The 12,486-nt window shown below is 33.0% G+C and overlaps 1 protein-coding gene across 3 annotated transcripts in view; it reads left to right on the forward strand.

The window, feature by feature from the left end:
* The window catches only part of VPS13A (vacuolar protein sorting 13 homolog A), a 208,293-nt gene that overhangs the window by 59,682 nt on the left and 136,125 nt on the right, over positions 1–12,486 (forward strand). For all 3 annotated transcript variants that reach the window (XM_045840536.1, XM_045840537.1, XM_045840535.1), the window contains exons 21-23: positions 2,118–2,250; positions 6,182–6,299; positions 10,697–10,835. In XM_045840536.1, coding sequence (XP_045696492.1) covers positions 2,118–2,250; positions 6,182–6,299; positions 10,697–10,835 — 390 coding nt within the window. The remainder of the gene's footprint in view (positions 1–2,117; positions 2,251–6,181; positions 6,300–10,696; positions 10,836–12,486) is intronic.

Genomic DNA, 12,486 nt, shown 5'->3' on the forward strand with positions numbered 1-12,486 from the left:
GTATTTCTTTGTTTAAAATGTATTTTGTATTTTAGACTGTTTGATTTGGCGTATTGCTTTTTAGAATTATGGTACATGGTAGGATTTGAGAAAGTTTGTCTGGTGAATGAAGTGAGGTTTCATTTAATTAGGTAGTTTTCCTACATTTCTAAAAGCAAAATGAGCAATTGAACTCTGCAAGTCAGGGGTGAACCTAGGAATTACTTTTATGTGTAGAATTTGAGAGTAATGCTTAAAGAGTTTATCTCTTTTCAGTTGAAGTTTATTAGTAGATTAATTACAATATATAGATTGTTGGGAGTTCTGGGAGTAATCAAATGTATCTCTGTCCTTCTGAAATTTTTTGTGTACATAACTTTAGATATTGATATTTTAATATTTCTGTTAAATAATCCTACATTGAGAGATAGTCATATTGCATTTACCTAAGTCATATCACTTCTCTCCAACTAGTTTTAAGTAGAGGATAATTTTTTGTTTCCAGATCTGCACTGTTCATATGATGACCGCTGACTACATGTGGTTGATTAAATTGATTAACATAAAGTAAGAAAACCCTGGCTGGATAGCTCAGTCGGTTAGAGCATTGTCTCGATACAGGGCTGTGGCTTTGATCCCATCAGGTCACACAGAGGAAGCAGCCAATGAATGCATAAATAAGTGGAAGAACAAATCAGTATTTCTCTGTGTATATCTCTAAATCAATGAAAAAATTTTAAATAAAGATAAAAATTCAGCTCCTTAATCACATTAGCCACATTCAAGTGTTTAATAGTCACAAGTGGCTAGTGGCTACTGTATTAGAGCACAGATGGAGAACGATTTTATCATTGTAGAAAGTTCTGTTGGAAAGCACTGCTCTCTCTCACTAAATGTAGAGGAATAGATGTAACAGTTTAAAGATCCAAGAGGGATGGATAATATTAGACTGCTCTTTCTTGCTACCTAACATATATATGCCTTTCCTTGATATTGACATTTTCCTTTTTCTATGTTTCACTCTTCAGCTGGTAATTATGTAGGCAACTGGTGGGGTCACAGTCACAATATTTATACAGCTAATTATTCATATGTAGATTTGGTTATAAAATTGGTTCAAGGAAGCCTGGTATAATGGAAAGAGCATGAGGTCAAATGTAAGAGTATCAATGTAATTTTGTGAACTTTGGCAATTGGCTTAATCTTTTGCTTAAAATTCATTACCTTTTAAAGAGAGGTAATCAATTTTGACTGTATACACAAGAACTATATGAAGCAGAGGGGAAATGTTAAAATATATATAATATATATATATGATTTAAGTAAGATCTTTATATACTGTTGTGGAGTGATTTCCAGTATGTTTATGTGAAAAATGGAGTGTGCATAGTATATCAATAAAGTGGAGATACAAATATAACTTGTTTGGGGTCACATAAATGACAGAGTTGGGACTAAAATTCAGTGCTTCTAATATTTAATCCTGGACTTCTATTTATTTTATATTTATTGTATTTTTTTCTTTACTATTGAGTCCCCTTACACTCCCCTCATCCCCACAGTCACCACACTGTTGTCCTTGTCCATGGGTCCTTTTCCTTTTTGCTCAGTTCCTCCACCCCTAACCTCCCCACCACTTAGCTGTCATCCTGCACTCTCTGAGTCTGTCTCTATTTTGGTGTTGGTTCAGTTTGTTTATTAGATTCCATATATGAGTGAAATCATATGGTATAGTCCTGGACTTTTAGTTCTTACTATAAAACTATTTATATACCTGTCATGCCAAAGAAATGTTTTATAAGCTAAATGTGTCTCTTGTTTTTATTAAAAAGGCTTATCAGATTTTTAAATAATTTAGATGTATTCATTATTGTCAAACCTGGCTTGGTTTCCTTCTTTTAATGTAAATAATTAGGAAATATAACTTAATATATTAAACTTTACTTTATATCTAACCTCGTTATGCATGTTATGGATGAAGACATTTCTAATAGCCTTATGTCAGCTTGTGAGTTTATCCTCTCCTATTTTTTATTTATAAAAATAGGACTTTTTAATTATATTCTGAAAGATAAAAACCTTACCTCTTCACTTTGAAGTATTTTTGCTAGGTCTAAACTCTTAAAATTAACTTCAAGGTAACAAGTAAAAGTCGTTCAGAATTACCAGATATGAAACAAGGTGGGGCCAAACTTGAAGAGCTAATGAACAGAGCTTACGATTCTTTTGATATTCAGCTTACAAGCATACAGCTGCTTTACAGCAGAGTTGGTAAGTGTACAGTGCATTGTATATTGTTCAGTTTACTGAAATGATTAATTACATTTTTAGACAGCTTCTCTGAAGACCTTCATTCTAAATATGTTAGAACTTTCACATTTTTTAAGTTAGAAGTGTATGGTAGACAGGACCAGTATCTCAATTAGGAGCGATTTTACCTCCCAGGAGACATCGTCAATGTCTGGAGACATTTTTGGTTGTAACACAAGGACAGTGGGGGCACTACCAGTATCTAGTGAGTAGAGCTCAGTGGTGCTAATGAACATACAGTATATAGGAATGTCATCCAAGACATTTGGTAAAAATGCCCGTAGTGCTGAGATTGACAAATCCTATTTTAGACCACTGTTTTCCAGCAGTTGGACAAGGTTGGAAAACACTGACACATTTTTAAAAATATTTGTGTGAGACAGTGGGATAACCAGAAGAGACTGCTGAAGGGTGGAGGCAACCAGCCCAGGGGTTTTGACAGCCCCAGCTGTAAATATCCACTCAAATACAAGGAGAGTCACTCTCTTAGGCATAACTTTACCCCATTCACCTTGTCGTACTAATCAGAAGTCTTTGATCCAGATCTGGTTGACAGAGCTAGAAATTCTCTTGTCAGGATCCACTAAAGGATAGTGAGAGAGCCTGAGTATCTGAGCCCTCTTTCCACTGTGTCATACTGCTTTTAAATCCCCAGAGTGTTAGTGAACGTTCAGGTAATTCAACAAAGGTGGACTGGTAACTGTGTTAGAGATCTCTGTGTATATATATATGGTCAAATTCTAATTAACTGAGCTAATAATGAGACGAGAGGCAATGGAGAATCCAGCGTGTAATGGTTGTTAAAAATACCAGTTTACTTAGGACTGGAACATTTTGATTATTTGTCTTTATTTAGGATAATGAAATTGGTGGTGGTTTCTACCATATTCTAGTTGGTGTCCAGAAGTATAGTAGGATAGCACATGTAAATTGTGTATAGAAAATTCATAAATATTTTCAGGGAATAACTTACTGTATTTTGATATATTTGATGCATTTCAATCATTAGTTTTTGAAGTGCATTAACTGTAAATATTTAAGATATTGAGATGCTTTGTGAAAAAAATTAAACATATCATTATTGTCTGAAAATTAATTGGAATTCCTTGGAATGTTTTTGATAGGCATTAACTATTAAATAATTAAATCATTTTGAGCAAGGTTTTATGACATTGAGTTACTTTATGTAATTGCTGTAGATTCTCTTGGTAAATTCTAAAATACAGGTTTTTAAATACAGTATCTTTTTAAGTATATTTTATTGATTATGTTATTATAGTTGTCTGAATTTTTCCCATTTTGTTGCCCCAGGCCTGGTATACCCCATCCTTCCAACAACCCCCTCTTAGTTCATGTCCATGGGTAGTGCATGTAAGTTCTTTGGCTTCTCCATTTCCTATACTATTTTTAACATCTTCCAGTCTATTTTCTACCTACTTATTATTCCTTTTAATCGCTGTATGTTTTCCCCTATTCTTCCCCCTCCCCCTCCCAGCTGATAATCATTTGGAAATGATTTTGTTCCTGTTCTGGTTGTTTGCTTTGTTTGTTTGTTTTAGATTCAGTTGTTGATAATTGATGTGGACTCTGGCCAGCAGTGTCCATGGTGTTGTGCATGAGATGAACAAATTCACATGGATTACCGAAGTTCTGTGGAGAAAAGGGATGGCATGCCCACTCTCTCAAGGGGAGAGCCCCTCGACCCTTGCCTTGACAGACTTTTGTTGACTTTCTAATAGCATATATCATAGCATATGTTCGTTATGCTTAGGTTTGTTTTAGGTAATTACTTTTTACAGATAACAAAGGAAGGGATGTTACTGATTACTTCCTACAGATTAATGAGGAAAAAATGTTGCAAATGCAAGGGAATGATAAGAGTAATTGGTTTGGTTACATTCCCTCCTTGGGGGAATTAGCACAGACTTCAGGAAGTTACTCTAAAGATATGCAATAAGCATTTGCTGCTTCAATTCAGGGCGAGGGAGTTTTAGCAACAGCAAGCCTCAAAGCAGCCTAGGTAAAATGCAAACCTGATTTCCCATGGGAAAGCCAATCCATGGGTTTGGCATCCTGCATGCTGACACACACCTATGGGCTTTCCATTAGGCTGGGCTACATTTGCCATTCCATTCAGATAGGTTCCCTGTAGATAGTTGTGAATTTGTTGCCTTTTTAATGTTCATAGTTTTGATCTTTTTCTTAGATAAGTCCCTTTAACATTTAATGTAATAATGGCTTGGTGGTGATGAACTCCTTTAGCTTTACTTTGTCTGGGAAGCACTTTATCTGTCCTTCCATTCTAAATAATAGCTTTGCTGGATAGGGTAATCTAGATTGCAAGTCCTTGCTTTTCAGCACTTTGAATACTTCTTGCCAGTCCCTTCTTTCCTGAAAAGTTTCTTTTGAGAAATCAGCTGACAGTCTAATGAGAATTCTTTTGTAGGCAACTCTCTGCTTTTCTCTTGCTGCTTTTAAGATTCTCTCTTTATCTTTAACCTTTGACATTTTAATTATCATGTGTCTTGGTGTGATATTATTTGGATCCAACTTGTTTGGTATTCTCTGTGCTTCCTGGACTTGAATTTTATTTCCTTCACCAAATTGGGGAAGTTTTCTTTCATTCTTTTCTCAAATGAGGTTTTAGTTTCTTGTTCTTCCTCTTCTCCTGGCATCCCTATGATTTGGATGTTGGCACATTTAGAGATGTCCCAGAGTCTTCTTATACTGTCCTTGCTTTTTGAATTCTTGTTTCTTCTTTCTGTTCTGGTTGAATGTTTATCTCTTCCTTATGTTCCAAGTAGTTGATTTGAATCCTGGCCTCAGTCCCTTTACTGTTGGTTCCCTGTACATTCCCTTTATTTCAAAATAAAGAAAAATTCTAATTTTCTTTAGTATTTTCTTAATATAAAAATTGTAATTAAATCTGTTTTACTACCTGTGTCTAGAAATCTAATCTTTTGTTGACTTGGTTTTTCTTGACTAAGGATTTTATCTGACTCGTGGAATTATTAGGTTCAAATGAGGTAATGTATATAATATATTTTAGTGTATACCCTTGGGTGTTTTTTTCAGTGTATGTGCCTATGAGTATATGGAATATGCTTCTGTGGTGTTTATGAGCAGGAGTATTTGTGAATGCATTCTTTACATGAGTTATATAGTTTTATATCATGATTTTTCTTTCACTTACTAGTAATATTTTGGGCACTTAAGTTCATAGTTTTTATTGGCTATCTAATGTTCTAAGCCTGTGTTTTCAGTTATTTAGCCATTTCCTTATTGAACGTTAAGGCTTGAAATACTGCAGTGAATGTTTCCTGAGGGTCACATGTTTGCAGACATGGATCTAAATTTCAACTTTATCACTCACTAGCATTTTGGTAGTAGTAAGCAAGTTATAAATTCCTTTGTGTCCCAGTTTTCCAAAATGGGATGATTAAAATCATTGTTAGAATTATATGAAAGTTTAAACATTGCCTGAGAACAGTGCCAGTTACAAATCTTGAGTAAATGGCAGCTTTTATTAGTTCATACTGAAGAACTGTGCTCTCCCCTACCTTATTCATTATTGCCTTGGAGCCATGTTGTTTTTGTGGATAAGGTATCTGGTTGAAGTGATTACCAGTGAATGCACAGCAGATTTGGTTAAAACTATATTGTTCTTAATAAGCATTTTCCCTATTAAAACATAGAGAGTCTTATGAAGCAGCAAAAAGAAAATATGAAAGGGAAAAGAATTTACCTGCCAATTATGTGCACCTGGGCATGTGGTATTATGATTATCTAGATGTGTATCATGCAGTTTGTGACTATGAAGTATTAAACGTGATTTTACATTTGATGTCTTTTAAATTATACATGTGTTAAATGTACTATTTTCTGTAATTAGGTGATAATTGGAAAGAAGCACGAAAACTCAGCGAATCTACACAACATATTTTGGTACCTCTGCACTTCAGTGTGGAATTCTCGAAGGCTATGGTTTTCATGGACATAAGGATGCCTAAGTATGTATCATCTGTTTCATGAGACAATAGGTTTTCTCAGTAATTCTGTAGCTAAGGAAATGCCACATTTATTGATTTATTGTATGTGTGTGGTTAAAATAAATACAACCTAATACTTACCATATTTAGCTGAATAATTCAGTAACATTAAGTACACTCATAATGTTGTTCAACCGTTACCACTATCCATCTCTGGAACTTTGTCATTTTCGCAAACTGAAACTCTCTACCCATTAAACATTAATGTCCTTTCCTTTCTCCTTTCCCCCACCCTAGTTTATGACACTCATGTCTGTGTTATATCTCTGTGAATTTGATTACTCTAGGTACAGTTGACCCTTGGACAACATGGGTTTGAACTGTTTGGGTCCAATTATATGCAGTTAAAAAAATAAACATACAGTTGTTCTTCTGTATAGCTGGGTTCACATCTGATAATTCAATAATACATAATGAATGGGCTGTGTTTCCATATACTTTTTTAGAAAAGTAAACCCAGCCTGGATTAACCCATGACCATAGTTTGCCAGCCTCTGGTTCAGTGCACGACAGCCAAATGTGATTAGTAAAAGGGAAACGACACCAGGAAAGCCATTTGAATTAGTATTCTGTGATACTAAAATGGCTATAAGTTAGAATTAGAGAAGTGTACCACAAATAACCACAGGTAGAAACTATAATGACTTAAAAAGATGAAATCTGAGAAGCTTTTAAAGAAATTTTATAACTTGTGAGCAGTATAAATATGATAGTATATAAAATTCTAGAACTCTGCACATATCAGGTAGGTTTTTTTTTTAAGTTTGAACTTAGAAAGTTGAAGGCAAATAAAAGAATTTCTCTATTATTTGAGAGGTAGTATGTTGGCACCCGTCATCGTCAGGTCATGCAGGCATATTTAAAGGAATTGAAAAGTTTAGATATGTTAACGAGACTGCTCCATAATATGTTCCTAAGTTAAACTGGTATATTTGGGATTTATTACAGATATTTAGTCTGTTGGTAGTAAAAGAAAGCTCATAATTTTCTCTGTGGAATTCAGTTATATTTTGAGAATTATAACCTTAATAGTCAATGTGTGTGAATTGAAAACTAAGTTTTAGGAAAAGTGTGCAGATAAAAAAAAAGTGCAGTGAATGAATATTTACTCTCTCTTTGATGTCAGTCTCTTTTATTATTATTTTAAAAGACTTTCTGGAGCAGTTTTAGGGTCACAGAAAAATTGATAGGAAGGTAGATTTCACATATACCCCCTGTATCCACCTATACATAGCATCTGCCATTAACAAGATCCCCACTAGAGTAGTACATTTGTTGTAATCAGTGGACCTACATTAAACATCATAGTCCATAAGTCCTAAGCATCACCCTAAGTCCATAGTTTACATTGCAATTCAATCTTGGTGTCGTATGTTCTGTTGTTCTGGACTAAAGCATAATAACATGTATTCATCTTTTTGGTATCATATAGAGTATATCACATAGAGTACCTTTATTGCCCTAAAAATCTTTTGTGACCCACCTATTTATTCTTCTACCATCCTCAAGCCCTGGCAAACACTGACCTTTTACTGTTCTGGTAGTTTTGCTTTATTTAGAATTTCATGTAATTGGAGTCATACAATAAATATGTAGCCTTTTCTGATTGGCATCTTTCACTTAATAATGTACATTTAAAGTTCTTCCATGTCTTTTCATGACTTCCTAGCTCCTTTCTTTTTAGTGCTGAATAATATTCCATTGTCTGATATACCATAGTTTATCCATTCACCTGCTGACAGATATCTTGGTTGCTTCCAACTTTTGGTTATAAAGTTGGAATATAAAGTTTATGTGGATGAGTTTTATTCATGTAAAATTGTGAGTAAAGATGCTATAAATATTTGTGTGCAGGTTTTTGTGGGGGCATAAGTTTCAAATCATTTGGGTAAATGCCAAAGAGCTCAGTTTCTGGATCATATGGTTAAACTATGTTTACTTTCGTGAGAAACCACCAAACTTCCAAAGTGTCTGCACCCTTTTGTGTTTCCAATAGTAATGAATGAGTGTCCCTGCAGTTAACACACCATTGTCATTATTTGGTATTGTCAATATTCCAGATTTTGGTCATTTTAATAAATGTGTTTTGGTATTTCATTGCTGTTTTAATTTGTATTTCCCTGATGATATGATGATGTGAAGCATTTTTTATTATATTCACTTGTTATCTGTATATCTTTTTTGATGAGGTATCTGTTGAGATTTTTATCCCATTTTTCCAATTGGATTGTTGGTCTTACTAAGTTTTGAGAATCCTTTGTATATTCTTGGATAACAGTTCTTTTTGAGATGTACCTTTTTCAAATATTTTCCCTCCATGTGCGGCATGTCTTATTATTCTCCTAATATTGTCTTTTGTAGATCTGAAGTTTTAATTTTATGAGGTCCAGCTTATCAATTACTGTTTTTCATGAATTGTGCTTTTGTATACAGAAAAGTCATGGCCAATACCTAAACTAAGGTCATCTAGGTTTTCTTGAATTTATCTTTTTGGAGTTCTGTAGTGTTTGCATTTTACACTTCGATCTGTGATCCATTTTGAATTTTTGTGAAGGTTAAGTTTGTAATCTAGATACATTTTTCTTGCATGTGGATGTCCATTTATTCCAGCCCCATTTGTTGAAGAGAATGTCTTTGCTTCATTTTATTGCCTTTGTTCCTTTGTCCAAAATCAGTTGACTATTTATGGAGGTCTTTTCTTGGGCTGTCTATTCTGGCTAGATGATCTATTTGTTTATTCTTTCATCAACATCAGTGTCTTACTGTAGCTTTATAGTATTTTTAAAAAAGATTTTAAATTTATTTTTAGTTTTAGAGATAGGGAAGGGAAGGAGAAAGAAGGAGAGAAACATTGATGTGCAAGAGAAACATCAATTGGTTGCCTGTTGTACACCCCCAACTGGGGACATGGCCTGTAACCCAGTTAGGTGCCCCAGCCAAAATTCAACTGGTGACCTTTTGTTCTGCAGGCTGACACTAAACCCACGGAGCCACACCACTCAGGGCTCAGGGAGTGTCACTCCTCCAACCTTGTTCTTCTACTTTAATATTGTGTTGGCAATTCCAGCCTTTCGTGTCTTTGTAGAGATTTTAGAATTATTTTGTTAATATCTATTAAATAAGTTGCTGGGATTTTGTTTGTGATTGCATTGAATCTGTAGATCAGTTTGGGAAGAACTGACATTTGACAATATTGAGTGTTCCTGTTCATGAAAATGGAAGATCTCTACTTCTATAGTTTTTTCATTTCATTCTTCAGAGTTTGCAGTTTTTCTCATGTAGATCTTGTATATATTTTTAGTTTTATACCTGAGTATTTCTTTTGGAGGGTGATAATAAAAATAGTATTGTGTTTTTAATTTCTAGTTCCACTTTTCCATTGTTGGTGTATAGGAAAGTGATTGGACTATTATATATTAACTTTGTATCCTGCAGTTAACAATAATGGTTTATAAGTTCCACGAGGTGTTTTTTGTTGTTGTTTCTCTTTGGGTTTTCTGCATAGAGGATTATTTCATCAGTGAACAAAGACAGTTTTATGTTTTCTTTTCCAATCTGTATGACTTTTATTTTCTTTCCTTGCCTTAATGCATTGGGTATGTCAACATGATCTTGAAAATGAGTAGCGAGAGGAATGTCTGCTTTGTACTTAATCATACTTGGAAAACTGAGTATTCTCACCACTAAGTATGTTGTTAGCTGTAGGTTTTTAAAGTTGAAAAATTATCCTTTATTCTAGTTTACTGAGAGTTTTTTTTATTATGAATGTATGTTGGATTTTGTCACATGCATCTATTTATACAATCACGTTTTTTTTTTCCTGTTTAGTCAGATCAGATTTTTAAACATGGTTTTAGATGTATAATCTCTTGTACAAGTCATTTGAATTTGCTAAAGTCTTAATTTCTTGGTAGGAACTATGTACATACGGGAATTTATAAGAAACAGGGAACAGAAATAAGTAGTCTACCTTCTAGGTCATGAGGACTATTTAGCATAATGCATGTCCAGTGCTTTTCTTAATACCTATCATGTAATTAAGACTTGACAAATAATAGTTGTCAACTGTCCTTGGCAAATAGTAGTGGGATAATAAACATTAGAAAATTAGCCTCTGAAAAATAATGAGATTATTTTATCTAATGACTGGTCAATAAGTTCAAATGTAAATTTGAGTGGAGAACATGGAATAATTTCCCCATGGACTGTGGGTAATTTTTAGTGCTAAAATCACATTTTATTATTTTGGGATAATTTAAGGGGAACAGTTGTCTTTTTAATTAATGCAAATTAATTAATTTAATTTAATTTAAATCAATAAAAATTGAATTATGATGATTCCTCTCTTTTCGATACAGATTCAAGATTTTTGGGAAGTTACCACTGATTTCTTTAAGAATTTCAGATAAAAAACTTCAAGGGATTTTGGAATTGATTGAAAGCATTCCAAAACCCACACCTGCAACTGAAGTACATGCCCCTGTCAAACAATTTCAGGTAATATTATTTACAAAGTGAATAAAAGCACAAATTGAAAAGAATTCACAACTATCATTTTAACAACCACAGAAATTTTGTGTAAAAAAACCAATTCATTCTGTAATTCATTAAAAAATTACATTTTAAACGAGCAAATGATGAAGTAGTAAAAGGTGCCTAAAGTGTAAAATGCTAAGTCTACCTTTCTTTACTTCTCCAGCCTTCAGTTCTTGGCCTCAGTGGTAACACTTTAACCACTACATCTCTAGTTTTCTGAAAATGTTTATGGCATATGCTAGTACATACACATACAAACATATGTGCTTGTGTGTATGTACATGTATATATGTTCTTGAGTTTTTAAAATTTACATAAGTGAGGTTATACTTAGTGTTCTGAACCTGTATTCTTTACTATTATTTTCTGGTTAAACACCTTAGAGATATTTTCATTTTAGCCCAGATCTACCTTATTTTTTATTGTGATATACAGGTTGGGAAAAAAGTAGGTTTGTACTTGTGAGTGTGCTAAACACAGAGATTATTCTTTAATAACTCTATTAATAATGGTTTATTCTAGTAATAACTCCATTCTATTTAATAACTCTATTAATAATTATTCTATTAATTATTTGCTGATTATTATTTTTCATACAAACAATTATAACCTATGTTTGCCCCATCCTGTGTTTAGAATTATGTGAGTATACCATTCTTTATCTAACATAATCCCCTTTTGGTGGACATTCATATTATTATAAGTGTTTTTAGTTGTGAAAATATGGCTTTGAACTTCCTTTTATATACATTTGGGCATATTTTTATTCATTAAATAAATTCCTAGAAGAATTGTTGAGTAAAATACCATGTGAATTTTATAATTTAATTAACTTTGCCAAATTACTTTTCTAAATTGAGTCCTAATTTATAGTCTCACCAATAGTAAATGACTGTCCGTTTCTCTGTTCTCATGAATCATATTAACACATGTTAAAATTTATTCTATTAAATGAAGGAATGTTACCTTGTGGTTTTAATAGGTATTTCTTTATGAATAAGATGGAACTTATTTTCATAAGTTTGAATATTTGCATTTCTGTTTTTTTATATCTTGTGTTGGGTTGTTTTCCAGTTAAGGAAATATTTGAAGTTTTTCATTTACAATCAGTTTCTTAAAATTTGTTATTTGTTTTTATTCTGATACATTTATTTTTGCCATGCCAAACTTTTTATATAGTTAAAGTTATTAGATTTCCCCTTTGTGATGTTTGGGTTTTATGTTAGTATCTTACCTCTTATGAAATGAATTTCAAAAAGGAAATACCCATTCCTATTTTTCTCTTTTTAAAAAAATTCTGATTATTTGTTTAACTTTTTAAAAAATAATTTCAGACTTAATAGCAGTGTTGTAAAAATGGTGTAAAGAAGTTTTTTCCTCAGAGCATTTGAGAATGTTTCTGATATGTTGTACATCACCCTGAACACTTTAGTGTTCTGCAGTATTTTTTCATAGTCTGTTGCTGAGCTTTTTATGTTTTAAGTCTCTTTTTAAGAGATGCTTTAGATTTTGATGAAATTTAATTTTTACAATATTGTTTTAATGGATAAAGCCTTTTATCTCATCTGAAATCTTTCCCTAACACATGGGCAAAAAGATTTTCTCTTTTATT

This window comes from Phyllostomus hastatus, unplaced genomic scaffold, assembly GCF_019186645.2.
Source record: "Phyllostomus hastatus isolate PE091 unplaced genomic scaffold, TTU_PhHast_1.1 phas_contig_34, whole genome shotgun sequence".
Taxonomy (NCBI): Eukaryota; Metazoa; Chordata; class Mammalia; order Chiroptera; family Phyllostomidae; genus Phyllostomus; species Phyllostomus hastatus.